At 41.5% G+C, this 19,411-nt stretch overlaps 2 protein-coding genes across 3 annotated transcripts in view; one reads left to right on the top strand and one right to left on the bottom strand.

The window, feature by feature from the left end:
• The window catches only part of LOC136864045 (oxysterol-binding protein-related protein 9), an 830,446-nt gene that overhangs the window by 107,245 nt on the left and 703,790 nt on the right, over positions 1 to 19,411 (top strand). The window lies entirely within an intron of this gene.
• Positions 11,848 to 19,411, bottom strand: part of LOC136864047 (very long chain fatty acid elongase AAEL008004) — a 29,847-nt gene continuing 22,283 nt past the window's right edge. The window contains exon 6 of the mRNA XM_067140576.2: positions 11,848 to 12,240. Coding sequence (XP_066996677.1) covers positions 12,043 to 12,240 — 198 coding nt within the window. The 3' untranslated portion in view covers positions 11,848 to 12,042. The remainder of the gene's footprint in view (positions 12,241 to 19,411) is intronic.

Raw genomic sequence — 19,411 nt, 5'->3', positions numbered from 1 at the left:
GGTTTATATACAAATTCTTTATTAGCCTTCTATCCCTCCAATCAACTCCATGTTTCTTCAGGATTGTCATCAATTTGTCCCATCTGACACAGTCAAAAACCTTCTCAAGGTCAATAAATACAGCATAAACCTTCCTGTTTTTCTCTATGTACCTCTCTCCTATCATCCTCAGAAGTCCAATGGCGTCTCTTGTTCCAACTCCTCTCCTGAAACCAAACTGTTCTTCACCTATAAAGTTATTCAGCTTTCCATATATCCTTCTGTTGAGCGTCCGCAGTAAGACTTTGGCTGCATGTGAAATCAGACTCAATGTCCTATGTTCTTCACATTTTTTGCTGTTCTTTTTCTTTTCCATAGGGATTAAGATGATTTCACTGAAGTCCTTTGGCCATTTTCCTGTCATGTATATTTGATTACATAATCCAATCAACTCCTTTCTCCATTCATTATTTAACGCTTTTAACAGTTCAACAGGAATCTCATCTATTCCTATTGCTTTTCTATTTTTCATCTCGTTCAGTGATGCTTCGATCTCTCTTCTCAGTATGGTTTCCCCTTTATCATCCTCTTTAACCATATCTTCCTCCTCTAATTCAAGTTCTTCATTTGGTCGATTGTCCCGATCATATAGCCATTCTATGTATTCTTCCCATCTTTTCATTATTTCTTGGGGTTCATATATCATTGTGCCATCTGTAGCCTCTATTTCCTTATTGCTGTTGTTCCTTCTCTTTTCTCTGAATACTATATTTGTTGCTTCTTTGTACATCAAGTCATATTTCCCTTCTTTCTCCAGTTGCTCTATCTCATCACACTTTTCTGTCAACCATTTCTTCTTTGCCTTTTCTGTTTCTCTTCTTAATTCATTATTTAACTTCCTGTAGTTACGCTTTCCTTCTTCTGTATTTACTGTTTTCCATTTCCTGCGTTCCTCCATTTTACTTATCATTTCTGATGTTATCCATTCCTTCTTTGCCCTTTTCCTCTCCTTGACTCTAAGCGTTTTCTTAGCTGCTTCTTTTGTCCCATTTTTAACAGTTTCCCATCTCCTTTCTACATTTTCTGTTTCATTTCCTAATGTATTATTGTTACAATACGCATCCTCTAGTTCTCTACACTTGTCTTTATCTTTCAGTTTCTCAATATTAATTTCTTCTCTCTTCTTTCCTTTCCATACTATTTTCAATTTAATCATTACCTCTGCTACAACTAATATATGGTCAGAATAAATGTTTGCTCCTGGGTAACATTCAGCATTCTTTAGGCAGTTTCTGTACCGTTGTTGTATCATTATATAATCACTTTGATATTTCTTGTCATCTAATCGAGATATCCAAGTATACCTTCTCCTTTTGTGGTTGTCAAACAAAGTGTTTTCATTACAGAATTCAATCAACCTTCCTCCCCTCTCATTTCTGTCTCCCAATCCAAATTTACCAATGGTCTTACCATCTGATCCTTCACCAACAACCGCATTCCAATCACCCATTACAACAATACATGCATTCTTTTCCTCTTTCTCAATGAGTTGATCTATCTTCTCATAACATTCTTCTACCTCTTCATCAGAATGATTACAGGTCGGCATATAAACTTGAATGATCACTAAGTCTTTTCTTTTCCCGTTCAGTCTTATCATCATAATCCTTCCATTAATATATTCAACCTTCATAACTTTGTTCTTCAGTCGTTTTCCAATCAATATTCCCACTCCATGCAATCCATTTTTATCTTCACCCGAATAGTACATTCGGAAGTCACCGCTTTCTAGTTCTCCACATCCACCCCATCTCACTTCACACATTCCAAGTACATCCAAATTATTTCTCTTCATCTCATATTTAGCGTTTTCTAATTTTCCTTCCTGTAAAAGGGTTAGAACATTCCATGTCCCTATCCGCAATAATTCTTCTTTCTTCTTCTCCTTCCTTCCATATTTTAAAAACCTCGTTGTACACCCCTCCCGCAGATCCGAATGAGGGTAATCTTTACCTCCGGAATCTTTTACAAAGAGGTCCATCTCATGAACGTCTTGGAAGATACTGCCAGTGGTGGTTTTCCGTTGCCTTCCACTGTCCTCCACATCCTGTCGGCTCGCTGACCCAGATTCCCGCTGGGGTTGAACCCAACCTTCCGCTGGGTTGCTCAGCTTAACAGGGGCACCACGTGTAGGTAGAATTGTGGAGAATTGGGGTGAGAGAGGCTAAGAGAACTCTCTTGTTGAGTTCTTATATTCGCATCTCACCCCCATTTATTAGCCAGGGTCGCAAGGTTGAATTAATGACTCCCCCAGGTCACACATATTCCAGCTTATGATGAGGAGTTGATGAAGATGCCTCTAAGTAGTTCTCGTAGTATCCACCCGCAGCAGCACAGTGCTATACGCACGGAGCCTATAGAGACAGGTGTCCCGCAGGGCAGTCTTATCTCGCCCACGATTTTCAGTCTTTTATGTCCGACATGCCAAAACCAACGCACGCGCAATTGCATTTATACGCGAATGACACGGCGATATCCTCTGTCTTGTGGCAGGCACCTAGGATGAAAGAATACTTTCAGGACGCGCTCTCCACTCTTGAGCCATGGTTAGAGAAGTGGAGAGTTAAAATTGTCGACAAAAGTAGTGGCGCGCTGTTTACACACACACACACACACACACACACACACACACACACACACACACACACACCTCCCAACCCAGAGCCACTGACCAACCATCAGGTGGACCAAGAAAACAAAATATTCAGGATTTCTTGTATCACAGCGCAGGCAAATGTGCGCCTATTTAACTAATGCCGTTGATTAGAGCCGACAATGTGCTAACGATAGAAAACCGGCTCCTGCTCTGCAAAATGACTATCCGACAGATAATCAAATATGCCAGCCCTATTTGGGGTACCGCAGCTAAGACGCACCTGTTACAGGTACAACGCCTGCAGAACCGTGCGCTCCGCCGATTAGCAGGCGAACAGGTGCCCAGTGGTACGAAAGGAATGACTATCTGCATGAATGGTACCAGCTCTCCACGGTTCATAGCAGGATACGCAATACCGGTGCGAAATTTCATGACGTGCTCACTGAGAGCAAAATCCGCTGATTAGGAACATGTAACTATGACACCGTAGGTCTTCGCTACGGTAGACCTAAGGATATTCTCCTCTGACCCCACCCCACAAAGGGGTGCAGACCATATCCTTGTCAGCGCGATTTAAATCTCAAAGTTTCACAAACTACCAAACAGAAATGCAGTACCGGTACTAGTTAGAACAAGACTACGATATTGCACTCAAGGCTCAAATTGGGTCGACGGGCTAAAATCTCTTATTGATACCGGGACTTCCCGGCTCCGTTGACAATTGTGGCTACTACGATACCCAGTCTGTTATCCACAATAGTACCGTGCTTTTCAGCTGTTGGATCAGATCAGAATTTCTGCATAAACTCGTCGTATTAAAGGACCTAGTTATTTTCTGCTTTTAAATAGTACATAAATTTTCGGCGATGTTATATTGCGAGTGAAGACTTATATAAACTCGTGCGAAAATACTTAAACTTTCTAGAACACACGATACGAGATGATATTGGTCTAAATATTTTATGTTTATGACATGGGAGAAGGGGGTGAACACTATTTAACAGATACTGAGAAAGCAAACCTACTTAGTAGGGAATTCAGAGATTCAGTAGATGATTGTCAGGAGTTGGAAACCGAAACAGAAGATAGAGAGGGAGAGACACAGAGGGAAACAAGAAGCTTCTCATTCACAAATGAAGATATTTTCAGAGAAATCCAGCTGCTTCAGCAAGGAAAAGCAGCAGGAAGTGATCAAATTACTGGGGAGGTGTTAAAGACAATGGGGTGGTACATAGTGCCTTATTTAAAATTTATCTTTGACTATGTCATAAATAATAGTAATACCAAAGGAATGGAAGGAATCTATAATAATACCAATTTATAGAGGAAAGGGTGATAAAAGGAAGCCAGAGAACTACAGACCAATCAGCCTGACCAGTATAGTTTGTAAAATACTGGAGAGTTTAATATCAAAGTACATCAGAGGAATATGTGATGATAAAAATTGGTTCATGAGGAGCCAGTATGGATTTAGAAGGAAATTTTCTTTTGAGGCACAGTTGGTGGGATTTCAGCAGGACATATCAGATCAATTGGTTTCAGGAGGCCAGTTAGATTGCATAGCCATAGATCTTTCCAAAGCCTTTGATAGAGTGGAACATGGAATATTATTAAAGAAATTGGAGGGAATATGATTGGACGTAAGGGTTACATGTTGGATAAAAACATTTCTAAATTCAAGGGTTCAGAAAGTCAAAGTAGGAAATAATGTATCGCAGGAAGAGAAAGTTTGTAAGGGAATTGCACAGGGTAGTATAATCGGTCCGTTACTTTTCTTAATATACGTAAATGATTTAGGGAATAATATAACATCAAAAATAAGATTGTATGCAGATGACATAATTGTTTATAGGGAAATTAATAACATTGAGGATTGTTCAGAATTACGAAGGGACCTTGAGAGTATCCATCAATGGGTTGAAGAGAATAATATGAAGGTTATTGGAGGCAAATCAACTGTTACAACATTTACAAACAGGAGCTTTAAAACTGAATTTGAATATACTTTGGATGAGGTAGTTATCCCAAAAGATGTCAAGTGCAAATACTTAGGTGTGAGATTTGAAAGTAATTTGCACTGGAAGGGTCATGTGGATGACATTATTGGGAAAGCATACAGATCATTACATGTCATAATGAGGCTACTTAAAGGATGCAACAAAGAATTAAAAGAGAAAAGTTACTTAAGTATGTTTCGTCCATTATTGGAATATGCAAACAGTGTTTGGGATCTTCACCAAGAATACCTAATAAAAGAAATAGATAGTGTGCAGAGGAAAGCAACAAGATTTGTAACAGGGGATTTCAGGAGAAAAGAGTAGTGTATCAGAAATATTAAAGGATCTTGGGTGAGAAACTTTAAGTAAGAGAAGGGAGAAAACTAGACTTATAGGATTATATAGAGCCTATACAGGAGAAGAAACATGGGGAGATATCCGTGAGAGGCTTCAGTTGGAAAATAATTATATCGGCAGGACTGACCACAAATATGAAATTAGAAGGAATTTTAGCAGAAGCGATTGGGGTAAATTTTCATTCATTGGGAAGGGTGTGAAGGAGTGGAACAGTTTACCAGGGGTAGTGTTTGATCCTTTTCCAAAATCTGTACAGATATTCAAGAAGAGAATAAACAGGAACAGAGAAAATAAATGAAATGTTAGAGGGCATTCGACCAGTGCAGGTTAATGTAAATAAAAATGTGTGTGAATAAATTAATTCCATCCCCTGGTCTAAGGAGTTTGGACAGCCAAAGTAGGGGACTGCCTGTAGGGGTGAAGTACAGTGGGGACTTCGAGGGCCCTGGGACCGCTACGCTAGCTGTGAAGGCCCTTCAGGAACCCTGAAAAGCGGTGGCAAAAGGGGCTCTGGTTAAGACGCAACAGGTCGTTATGCTACTTAGGTTCCAGAATGGGTAAATAATAATAATAATAATAATAATAATAATAATAATAATAATAATAATAATAATAATAATAAGTAAATAAATGCAATGCAAATTTTAATCTTATACCAGTTATATAGTATAATTTGAAGTAATTCCACATACTGTATATCAGTTGACTATATTTGTAAGTAGTACAGGAGATAGTATAAGTAGAATTTTGTAAACAGTATAAATTTATTAAGGATGAGCTGTGTGTTTAATAGAAAACATTGTTAGCGTAAATTGTATAATATTGTATTATAGGAAAATTTTCTTCTCTTGTTAATTTAATATTTAGTGCTTGACAATAATGTATTTTAGTGTACCATTTGCCACCGAGGTAGACACCTCATTTGCAAATAAAGAGATTTCGATTTGATTTGATTTGATTTGATTTGATAGTATTTTCTCGTGTTACGTAAATAATTCCCAATAGTGTTTGACAATTTACTTCTTGCGTCTTAAATTCAGACTACATAATAATTTTCATTCATCATGAGAGAGCTTGTACCTTTGGAGGCTGTGTTCGAATGTGTATATAAATCTTACGTGTAGGAACTTGTAAATATAGGCCTACTCATTCCACTTACAATTTCTCAGAAAGTCGTGTTTTTTGTTTTTTTCAACAAGTGATCTCCAATTTATTTCTGAATCGACGTTAGAACTTTATTTATTTTTCGCAAAAAAACTCACTTTATTTGCCGACGTCTAGGGACTTTTATTTTCTACGAAATGACTTTGAAATTCACCTAGTGGAACAAGTGACTCCTCGGTTCTGGTTTTGATATCAGAACCTGTGCATTCAACTTAACATTTCAAACTACAAGTGAGTGTGATCCGTCATCGGGAACAGCAGGATACGTGGTTCCATGGTGAGAACATCACTAACGGGTCATGGAGCTGCTATTTGTTATAAAGGTGATATGAATCAGACTGTTGAAATAAAACCAGAACTTCAAAGTTAATGGCGATTCTTGAACTAGAACCTCTCTCTGTACCCACTCCAATGGTGTAATGCAACACGTCCTGCGTTTAACTGCTCATGCTCTGTTACCTAGCGCTTAAGTGCGGGAATTTCCTGGTACAATATATTTATCGATATGTTTATTTTATTTATTTATTTATTTATTTATTTATTTATTTATTTATTTATTTATTTATTTATTTATTTATTTATTTATTTATTTATTTATTTATTTATTTATTTGCTTTACGTCTTACCGACTCAGACAGGTCTCATGGCGACGATGAGATAGGAAAGGATTAGGAGTGGGAGGAAGCGACCGTGGTCGTATTTAAGGTACAGCTCCAGCATATGCCTCGTATGAACGTGGGAGACCACGGAAGACCATCTTCAGGGTTGTCGACAGTGACACAAACCGCGCAGCCACTTGTTCGGTGTAAACTATATAACAAAATGTATTTCAGTTGGGATCCAGCCGACGAGGTAAAGTAAACTCGCGTCCTCGTCCTGAGGTGGTGCAGCTCTGACCATTTTAAACGCATAACAGCCCTCCTTAAATTTCTGGCAGTACCGGTAATCGAACCCAGGCCCCTAGGATGGCAGCTAGTAGCGCTAACCGCTACAGAGGGGACAAGAGTTTTGCAGCTCTTTTCAGGCAGGTACCCAATTGGTGGGGGGAACTGAATGTACAATTTCAACCACTTACCAGCCCTCCTGCCATTGTTAAATCTCTGGCAGTACCGGGAATCTAATCGAGGACGGCAGCTAATAGCGCTAACCGTTACGCTACGGAAGCGTGAACGGACGTTAGGTACTAATAGTGCGTGCCTGAGAACTAGAGGAATATGGGAGTACCTGTCGAGCAATACCAGTGTGCTGTACGGAGATGGCATTGTAGGATAAATGTCGAATATATCGAAGAAGTCAACGGTCCCTTTAATATAGCGCAAGTGGTGCTGACGTCGGTGGTGGTGAGGGTTCTTTTAGTGATTGGTGGCACTGAAATGAACCCCGGCCCTGGACTATTTTAGGAGGACATTAAAGAGCTAAAGGAGGTAATGAAGGGTGTATGTCAAGTAGACAAGACCAGGGGAATATTACGAGACCAGAGTAAGTACTGGTAAGTACTTAAAGGATATGAAAAGCTACCTTCAGTCGGAGCTGAGTGACATAAAGGCGAGCTTGACCCGAAATAATTTTGATCTAGAGGAAACGAAGAATGGACTTAAAAGAAGGGGTTATTAGATTTGAATGATTAATACTAAGTAACATTTTTTATTTTTACGTGCCATGAATTACTTTTGTCGGTTTTTGGGATCGGCGAGGTGCCGGAATTTTGTCCCGCAGGAGTTCTTTTACGTACCATTAAATCTACCGACACACGGCTAACGTATTTCAGCACCTCCAGACTCCACCGGACTGAGCAAGGATAGTACCTGCCAAGTTGGTTTCAGGTCAGCGCTCTACCGTCCGAGCTACTCAGCCCAGCCGAAAATTGGCAGGTTCGATCCTGGCTCAGTTCGGTGGTATGTGAAGGTACCCAACTACATCAGCCTCGTGTCGGTAGATTTACTGGCATGTTAAAGGACTCGTGTGAACAACATTTCGGCACCTCGGCGTCCCTGAAAGTCGTAAAAATAGTTAGTGGGACGTAAAATCGACAACATTATTATGAATTTTCTGAATATTTCATCGATGTGTATTCTTAATATGTTTTTGACAACGTGTATTCCCCCCCCCCTTAAGCGGAGTGTTGTTAAGGAATATACCGGATAAATCATTACCGAGCTCGATAGCTGCAGTCGCTTAATTGCGGCCAGTATCCAGTATTCGGGAGATCGTGGGTTCGAACCCCACTGTCGGCAGCCCTGAAGATGGTTTTCCGTGGTTTCCCATTTTCACTCCAGGCAAATGCTGGGGCTGTACCTTAATTAAGGCCACGGCCGCTTCCTTCCCACTCCTAGCCCTTCCCTGTCCCATCGTCGCCATAAGACCTATCTGTGTCGGTGCGACGTAAAGCAAATAACAAAAAAAAAAAAGGATAAATCATTCGTCGGTTTATTAGTATAAAACGTAATTTTGTTCAATTCATTCTGGTGCTTTGACTTGTTTTTCATTCCTTAAAATGATGCGGGTGTTAAGAAACACTATGACATACTTCGACGTTTCTCAGCATCCTGGGAACGGTCCATATTGTTGGGTGAGGGTATCGTAAACTCTTCCGTCGTAACTATCAGGCACTGGGAAGTTATAAACGGAGGACTTTTCAATAGCGTAACAACTTATCAAGCCTGCTATAATTATAAATTTGTGATATGTCCCTCTAAGAACTGCTTAGTGTGATTTGTGAGACGTAAAATTAACATTTCAAAATATAGTGCCATTAACTCACCAACTTGCCAGTAGGATGCGGCTCACGGGCCGCCAGTTAGCTATCTCATATATATAGGTCATCAAATAAAATATGATCGAGCGAGTTGGCCGTGCGGTTAGGGTCGCGTAGTAGAGAGTTTGCATTCGTGAGGTGGTGGGTTTCAATCCTACCTTCGTCAGCCCTGAAGGTGGATTTCCTTAGTTTTCTTCCATTTTCGGACCAGAGAAATGCTGGGACTGTACCATAATTAAGACCACGGGCCGCTTCCTTTCCAATCATAGCCCCTACCCATCCTTGCGTCACCGATGTCCTTCAGTGTGTTATTGCCAAGGACATAACTAGGGTCCGCAAGGCCCGCCGTGCGGGGCGCCATATATTCAGGGGGTCCACAAAACCATTTGATTTCGTTTATATTTGAAAATAAACCAGCGAGCGTATTCTGTGCCAAACAAAATTGTGCAAAATAAACTAATTTTCTTGTTTTCTTGTATTGATGTAACATCTAAACATCACATACTTACAGATGTGATTCACTTTGCAGGTGATAATGCAACTCTCCGTTAGAACGTTGCGTAAACTGATGTGACATAGAGCCGATGCATTTTGACGAATCCCCAAGCTGTGTATTAATTGGCAGCTTGGCTGGGCTGGGACATGCACGCATAAGCACAGAAATATCAGTTCATTGAACCCGATTGTAAGTCAGTGTTGCCAGGTCTCCCGAGGTACTTCCCCGCAATCCGTGTAGGTTGTAGGCTCGGATTAGGTCATCTCTCTCCTCCTGTTGAACTCGAAACTCACACCACCGAGCTCGATAGCTACAGTCGCTTAAGTGCGGCCAGTATCCAGTAATCGGGAGATAGTGGGTTCGAGCCCCACTGTCGGCAGCCCTGTAGATTGTTTTCCGTGGTTGACCATTTTCACACCAGGCAAATACCGGGGCTGTATCTTAATTAAGGCCACGGCCGCTTCCTTCCACTTCCTAGGCCTTTCCTATTCCATGGTCGCCGTAAGACATATCTGTGTCGGTGCAACGTAAAGCAAATAGCAATAAAAAAAGGAAAGAAAAAGAAACTCACACTTGATTGCATTGCATCATTTAAGGTAAATCCTCGACTCGCAATTGGAATCAGATCGGGATGGTAATTCAGAGTCAGTTATGGTCAATTCAGTGAGGTGTGCACAGGTTTATATCATGATTTCAAGTACCGATAAAGTGGTTTCCAAAATAACAAGAGAGAACATGAGAAAAAAGCTATTAAAAAGTTGCAAAAAGGTCATTGTTTATTTAAAGTGTAGGTGAGAATTCCTTAATAGGTTTCAGTACCAGTAGTGTTATTACATATTGTGATAAATACGAATCCGGCTTGTCGGCTGAAAATTTAAGTTGAGAATGCAGGACAGAATTCAGAGGAATGCAATATTTTCGTTAATGGCATTTCAGTATGGAGTTATTGTGAAATTGATAGTGCGGGTGGGTATATAACCGAAGCAGATCGTGTCAGCAGTGTATGTTTCTCTAGCACGGTTCGTACACGCTTCTTCGGTAGGCCGTGAATACTGTTTAATGCCTTGTGCATACAGTACGTGCCGTATTGTCACTAATCACAATGTACCGGTTGCCGCGTAGAGTTCTGCTAGGCCTGTTCTTAATGCGGTGCCTCTTAACAACACTGGTTATTAGCTTAGAAATAGGGGTGTTCTGTAGTTTATAATCGCCAAAATCCCAGGAATAATTAAATTTACTATAGTATGTTGTGTTTTGTCTGTACCTAATGCGAGGATACGCCCACAAGTACACGGCATATCTACAATTGCGAGTTGCAACGTGTTTATAATCAAACAGAAAGTGAGCAACGTCTCTAAACTCAGAAAATAACCCCGTTGCCAAACATTGATGTCTGAATAGAGAATAACTGCATCCGTAATAAATATCGCTATATTAGTGCAAAATCGAAAGAATAAACTTCCGCTGGTTGAATTAGATCCGTGCATTTTCCTAGAATGAGTGAGTTGAACGCCTCTTGGAATTGTTGAATTGTGTAGATAGGCAACAGGAGTAACGGTATCCTGTCAGACTGTAAGGAATAGGTTACGCCAAAGGAACCTACGACCCATATGACCTGTTTGAATGTTTCGCTTAACGTGGTTACAACAAGCAGCTCGCCTTACGTTCGCCCGTTAACCACGTCAGTTGGCAACTTCGCCATTGAAGAATGTGTTCATAGACGAGTGACGATTTCCCTTGATTCATCTCAGTGTGATGGCCCTGTACGTGTATGGAGAGGCCCTTGTGAGCGTTACTTGCCGATATTGTACAGCAAGTGGACAGATTCGGACTACGATCTGTAGGTCCTAATGGTGTGTATTAGTGTCGTCAGCCGTACAGAACTTGTTGTCGGTAGTACATCAGTCAGATCGGTTAGACCCTGTGGTGGTTGCTGCATTCGGTGTTAATCCTGAATTCATTCCCATGCATGATAGTGATAAGGCGCATGCACGGGTGACACCAGGGATGTCTTGAAAGGGCTTCATATTGAAGTGATGGAGTTGCCAGAGGTGAGTCCTGGCCTGATTCCCATTGAGCACGTGTGAGACATGCTGGACAGACGTGTTCGTAGTCGTCTTGTTGCATCACAGACTCTCCAGGAACTCTCACAGTCTCATTGAAGAATAGGAGCAGATACCGCAGTGTTGCCTCTGTAGATTTGTACGGAGTATGACACGTAGGTGTCAGGATGTGATACATGCTTACAGAGGGTATACACAGTACTAAAGCTCTCAAAGTCGGAAGAAAACCAAACTGGATGAGCGGCAATTCCCACTTTTGTTTTTGGTACTGTTGGGGCATTTAGGTTTGTTTTGTAAAAATGGATGAGAATGAAATTATACTTTGTTGTGTAATTTATCTGTAAATAATACAGTTTTATCTGGTAGCATGGATAGTTGTTAGTTATTGTCCTGTGCAGTGTGGCATACGTTCAAAAATGTGTTCCGCTAGTTCTTTTGGACAGTGTATTAAACAAATAATGTCATGCTTTCATCATCGAATTTTGCTATTTTGCCCAGTTACCCGAAAACGGATATTTACGAAACATTCTAATTTTTCTTGAAGGAACTTTAGAAACATGAATATCTTACGGTAGCTATACTCCTTTCTTTCCATTAAATGATAATTCGTCTTCCTCTTGTCTTCGTTTTACGTAAGTCTTCTGATAGAAGACATAGAACATATAGAACACAAGAAATATGTTCATTATGAAGAGTCCGAACAAGACCTTAGATGATTCGCAGTCAGGTAACATTGCTTGAGCTCCATGTACCAGCATGATGCAAAACTGGACCTGCAAACAGAAAATGAGATGAGTAGTCATTTGTGATGATTCGTTCAAGCATCTGTGCGTGGCCTTATGTTATAAAAACATTGTGTAGTAGAGTGTGGATAAATTGTTACGGATCTTTGACCATCTTCATCCATTGATTATAGCGCTAGACTAACAACTGGATTTGGCAAGAACGTATCGGACTTTATATGATCTGTTACGGGGTTGACTTGCCTTGTGACACTGATTGGAAACGTGACAGATGGGGCAGTGCAGATAACTTTGATAGCTCTTCGTAAATTCGGGCTTACTAGAGCTATACTTGGGTACAAAACATGATGACCTGACCTCACACCACTACCCTTCGGCCGCAGCCCAGTGTCTGTTAGCGGCTTATATGATTTATTATGTCTACTGTAGATATAGTTACCTCATTAGCATCAAAATAGCCAGAACAAAAATAAAACATTTTTATGGACTTCATTATTTGTCATTTCGATGAAAACTGAGTTATTTATTATTACGGTATTATTATATTACTATTAATAATGCTAAAAGCATCACTACACTGCACTCGACAGAAGAAAGAGTAAAAACTGAAGAGAATGTGGAAGAAAGTGGCTTGGCAACCTCTCTACACCAAACAAGGATGCCTTAGAACTCGTTAACTCTGCTGGGTGCTGGGTGTGATTGACTGCTGGCTTTCAGCTTGCTTCCAGGAACTGAGGTAGTCATGTGTTGTCCCAAGGTATACACATATTTACACACAGAGCAAATTAATACGAGTTACCGCTTTCTACATACATTCAGGTGGATAAGACGGATGACCAAGTACGTACCTAGTCGGTGACATAGAGGTTTTGCGCGATTACAGTCTGTAGCCCCATGTGCTTGGTGTAGGTTATCCAAATATAGAATACGGAGTGTGCCTGAAATACTTTTAATGTATTCCAGAATGGGTATCCCTGAAGGACGTAGAGACTTTTTTTGTACCTGTGCGAAGAGGTGTCTCGTTGCCGAGAAAATAAGGAGAAATACCGTCATATCCGTTCCCTTAGAGGAAGCTTCAAATTTGCAGAAATAGGTTCTATGAATGAATATGAGCCCGAAATACTGCATCTCACGTGCACACTAAACACGTTTGCTTTGTTATAGCGCTATATGTATTTCTATCAAGGATTTGTAAACACTAAGAATATTGAGAGTATCGTAATAATGTTATTGGTTTTACGTCCCACTGACAACTTACGGTTTTCGAAGACGCCGAGGTGCTGGCTGAGTGGATCATACTGTGGCAGCACGTGATCTGACTAGTCCTGTGCATGGGAGGAATGAGTCAGAAGGTACAACTGCTGTAAATAAACCACTGTAACCATAGGCTACGGTAAGGCATACGTGTTGCTCTCTACCTCATCATATTCTGCCTTTCGAAGCAAACAAGCATCTATACCGCGTACGCCTGTTTTGTCTTGACAGTACGCATCCTGTACAGCTACCCTGCTTCCACTCCGCTCCCACTATCGTTAACGCGGTCTCTGTCATGACTACTAAAGGCGGGTACAAACGTGCGCCGAACGCCGTGACGTCCGCACGTCGCGCGCCAAAATTAAGCGGGGTAAGGTTACGCGTCGTAGGTACGAAGTTAACTTTTCCATCCCGCACTGCAGGGCGTAACAATTAACCTACCAGCGTTCCACCACTTGAGATACTGCTTCTTTCAAACATGGAAGTAGCTGCAGCAACCTATATTTGCATTTATGCAAGCAAAAGGAGACGGGAACAGAAGCGATGATGGCAAAATTTAAATACATGTAGAACTACTTATTATGGTGGTTCAATTTTCTTGGATGACATGAAGTTTCAAATAGTTAGTGGGCATTATAAAAATAAAAAAATAAAAATAACATAACCGAGCTCGATAGCTGCAGTCGCTTACGTGCGGCCAGTATCCAGTATTCGGGAGATAGTAGGTTCGAACCCCACTGTCGGCAGCCCTGAAATTGGTTTTCCATGGTTTCCCATTTTCACACCAGACACATGCTGGGGCTGTGCCTTAATTGAGGCCACGGCCGCTTCCCTCCCACTCGTAGCCCTTTCCTATCCCATCGTAGCCATGAGACCTATCTGTGTCGGTGTGACGTAAAGCAAATAATAATAATAATAATAATAATAATAATAATAATAATAATAATAATAATAATAATAATAATAATAATAATAATAATAAGTCAACGTGTTTTGTTCGGTCCACTCGTTCTTTACTGACCAAGCAGAGAGAGAATGCGTGTTACCCGCCGAGGTTCTATGTACGTCCACGCTCGATGATGTAACCTGCGCGCGCGAGAGAGGCGAATGCGTGTTACCCGCCGAGGTTCTGTGTACGTCCACGCTTGAGGATGTAACCTGCGCGCGCGCAGCCCTTTGTTGTTACGCAGGGAAACAGACAATCAGTGGAACGCAGAGAACTTCGTTCCATATCGTTCATGTTACCTGCTAAGTTTACGCGACTAATTTACGGAGTACCGTTTAGACAGCAACTCGACGCGGTTACGTTACGAGGTTCGGTTGCAAGTCTGGACGCGCTGTAAGGCGCAATGCACACAGAAAAGACATGGCTCGTTTTCAAGTCCATTCCATGTAAACAAATGTGTCAACGCCCGCAGCTGTGACGGGTCACCGGCACGTCACTACGAAGCCAGCGCCACGTCTCCTAGTTTCGATTGGCCCTCGAAACCGACATGTGGCGCATGCCTTCAGTGAAAAGTGGAGTGCAAACTATAAAATACTGCAAAAATTCGTGACGATTTGAAATTTATTATTCAGTTTTGTGAAGAGATTGATAAGTACGATATCCAACATTATACAACTTCAGTCATCCAGATTATTGCAACAGAGTGTACAGGACAAAACATGGCAAACGATCGCAAGGAAATTAAACGAAGCAGGTAAGTTTATTAACAGGTTATTACAGTATCAGCTTAATAACACGACGCAGCAGGAATAGGCTGAACTTTTTTAGTGGAAGAGAAGAAGACCCAGATGTTCATTCCATGAAATATCGGTCTAGAAATGGTATGGGGACACGTTCTTTTAAATATTTGCAGAGGTAGTCCCTGATGTATTTTGGTGTTAGTCGTCTTGGTTTTCGTTCGTTCATGGGATTACCTATTATAATGTCGGTATGTCGTCTTGAAAATGTCCCATCACACTTCCGTATGGCATTGCGCAATTATCACATGATGGACGTAGTCAGGGCCCTGTATTTCGATGCCAGCATACCGAAAGCACATTCTGCGGATTTTCGTCCTCTAGATAGTCTGGTATTGAATATTCTCCGTTCATCTGTTAATTTGTTCTAAGAAAAAGATTTCATCAGATTTCTTTTATGTGGAAAAGCTTCATCTGCTACGAAATAATTAGGAATGTCCTGTGTTTCTCCAAGTAGTGGAGCTCTTTCAGGTAAATGGAGACGTTCTAGTTGCATAGCTTGTCCAAATCCACTGTACTGAAAAGAACGTCCGTCACTGTTCCGTCCGTATTCACCAATATCAAGAGTCACAACTAGGCCCTCCGCGTATTGCTAGCAACACTATAGAAAAGAATCCTTTATAGTTCACAAAGGTAGAACCTGCGTTCAGATAATGAATGAAACTAAATGAATGTTCATAGAATTTTCGATGATATCTTGTATACTATAGGAAACACAAAATTTCTAGACATTAAGTATTCTGTTTAACTTCTCTTGGTCCTTTGTATCGTAAAGGCGCGGGTACTTCTGTACCTCTGCTGGGCTGAGTGGCTGACGGTTACCCTTTCTTCCGGACTAACAGGTTCTTTCCAATTTGTAGCCTTTTTCTAAAGGCTGTCGTTCGGCATGTGTAATACATTATACAAACATTGCTGAGACATCCCATAAACATTCTGGAAACGCTCCAGATATATGTTCAATTCTTTCATCACGTCGAATATTCCATACTTCTATATTCTCTGTCTTTGAATATTTGCGAGTTGTGTGAGAGTAAAGGCATCTTTATCGTCTGAAGATTATATGAAAGATAAGCAACGCGTGTCATTTGGATTTTCCGACTCTTCTGTATACTTCGCTCACGTCCGCGCCAAGTTTCCACCTGTCGTCTGAGCCACGTCTTCTCCGTGTGCATTGCCCTTTACATAAGATCGCACACATAGTCATTTTCACCGTCTGCTTCAGAAGTTTCATAACACTGTACAACAATGTATTTTTCTTTTTGCTATTGGCTTTACGTCGCACCGACACAGATGGGTCTTATGGCGACAATGGGTCAGGAAAGGGCTAGGACTGGGAAGGAAGCGGCCGTGGCCTTAATTAAGGTACAGCCCCAGCATTTGCCTGGTGTGAAAATGGGAAACCACGGAAAACCATCTTCAGGGCTGCCGACAGTGAGGCTCGAACCCACGATCTCCCGAATACTGGATACTGGCCGCACTTAAGCGACTGCAGCTATCGAGCTCGGTACAATGTATTTCTTCGAAACGAAGTACTTCCCAGACATACCTCTTGCACAGTCTGTCTTATATTCCCTAAATGTATTACAGATAGATACATATACAGTATATGTATATATAGTATTGTCTATTGTACTTAATAATAGTCGATGGGAGTAGAAAGAAACCCACTATGTCCTGGAATTATAGTGGGAAGCCCGGAAAACTCGTAGGACAGGCTATAGTGATGCTGTAATTCTCATCTCACAAGGGAAGGGCGCGTGCCGAGGAATCACGGATCTTACGTAAATTTTGCACACACGTTAAATGTGCCAGGAATTTACACAACGACCAAAACATTTCTTTCGGAAATTAACTTACGCGGCCTATAGAAAGCGTTAAAGTTGGCGCGCTTGGCTATACAGGACTGTGGCACCTGCTGGATTTACTCGTCGAGGGACCACGCCACTGATATTTTGTTAATCCGTTAGTAATTGGTGCTCAAATACGTCAGCCTTGTGTCGGTAGATTTACTGGCACGTAAAGTAAATACTGCAGGACTGAATTCCGGCACATCGGCGTCTCCGAAAACCGTAAAAGTGTTGTTAGTGGGACGTAAACCCAGTAACGTTATTAACATTTTGCAAAGTGAAAGTACAAAACGAAAGCAGATGGACCACGTGCAGTGTTCAAACAAGAGCACAATACCGCAGCATCTTTATTCTGTAAGCGTGGCCAGGCAATGAGCGGGAAAATACGCCAACAAAATGAACCACGGCCCATTCTCGAGCGGGCGACCTTGAAGACGCTCTTTGTCTAGTGTCCCCCGGCGAGAAATCACGCTGTGTGTGGCCGTTCCAGCCTTGGTGTTGTGCATTTATGACGCGAGATTTCACGCAGTAACGCAAGCGTGGTCCTAGCCCAATAGTTCTGCAACAATGATGCTCATAGTAGAAATGTTGAAAGCTATTTGCTTTATGTCGCACCGACACACATAGGTCTTATGGCGACGATGGGACAGGAAAGGACTAGGAATAGGAAGGAAGCGGCCGTGACCTTAATTAAGGTACAGCCCCAGCATTTGCCTAATGTGAAAATGGGAAACCACGGAAAACCATCTTCAGGGCTCCCGACAGTGGGATTCGAACCCACTATCTCCCGGATGCGAGCTCACAGCTGCGCGCTCCTAACCGCACGGCCAACACGCCCGGTAAAAAAAAATGTTGAAAGCACAAAGCGGTTCTTCACCAACCATACCTAACGAAGGAAGGATAAGGGCAACTGAAACCTTTTGAGTCACCGCTGTCAAAACAATATTGCGTAGGATGCTCAAAGGTTTTTTAAAGTACTGGCTTCGGTACCACGCATATTGCCACGTGCGACGAAAACGAGGATACAACAGTTGGTGATATGTCAGAAATTGCATTTTCAACATGGTGTTTTTCTGCGCCAAAACGATATCCTAATTCAATAATCGAACGGTGTCAGATAATCTAGGTACAAACGTCTAGTGGTTGACAGTAATATGTGGCAACAGGAGGGATAATCATCAGCTTTTCATACGGTATCTTCATTTTGTATAGATTTATGTCAAAAAATGGAATCCAGCATGAGCGCAACTTTACCGAGCGGTGTATGTTGCTTGAATACGCCATTAAACAATTCATTCACTTGTGTAGATCCCATTTTTCCGGATTTAATGCAACCAACATGGATATTTTCAAACGAAAACGTGTTCTTTTTCCACCGCCTTACCAAACACACTTTTCGACTCTCTTAAAATGATTCATGTAGGATCCGTAAGTTCGCCACTTGCGGTAACTGCGGGCATTATGGTGTTAACTGTGTGTGGTGGACACTACAGATTGCACTGCGGCGGTAACTGATATTTCCCCTTTAAAGTCTTTCTCGTACACATCTCCAATCTGAACGCACTCTAATCACTGTTACACACGTTTCCGGGCCGTAGGAATATATAACAGATTTAACTTCTACTAATATTTCTGTTGCTGCCGTGGTTTGTATTTATTTGGTCTACTTTGTCGTCGGTAGAGATGTATTCCGTGACACAATACCATTGCGCTCCTTAAAGTTACGTTCCTACGTCTAGCACGCTGGATCATCCTCCCTACAGCTCCGACCTGGCACCTAGTGATTTCCACCTCTTCGGATCGTTGAAGGAGCGCCTGTGTGGTAACCGATTCAACGAATGTACGGCCGTCTGGTATGCAGTTATGACGTGACTTCCTGGCTAGATGCAGATTTCTTCCATTTTGGCATTGATCATGCCTTGGTTTACTGTTGAAACAGGTGCTTAGGTGACTATGGTGAATAGTGATTCGTATCAGTGCCCTACTACAGTGAATCTTTATATCTGCCCGTAAAAAAAAGTTTCTCCGTGCGAGCTCCTGTTACTTCATTTTTTTGAAACGTCTTTGTATAATTGACTTAATTCCCCTTGCATTGTTATGGATTTTAAGAGATTCTAGAAGATCACGTTTTTACCCTGATGTTGGGTTATCTATGATACCATTAAATCAGTTGAATCGAGTTTATCGGATATAAACACTCTTGAATGGTGCGCCATGATTTTGTCCCACAATATTGAGCATGGAAAACGCGAACGTGTGTATTAAGGAATGAATGACAGGAGTTGAATATGCACCCAAATGCAAGAATAATAACCCTTATTGTGTTGTAGACCGGAATACATGGTGTAGACATAGTT

This window comes from Anabrus simplex, chromosome 2, assembly GCF_040414725.1.
Source record: "Anabrus simplex isolate iqAnaSimp1 chromosome 2, ASM4041472v1, whole genome shotgun sequence".
Taxonomy (NCBI): Eukaryota; Metazoa; Arthropoda; class Insecta; order Orthoptera; family Tettigoniidae; genus Anabrus; species Anabrus simplex.
Note: the sequence above shows the minus strand (reverse complement) of the source record. Positions and strands in the feature narration are given on the sequence as shown.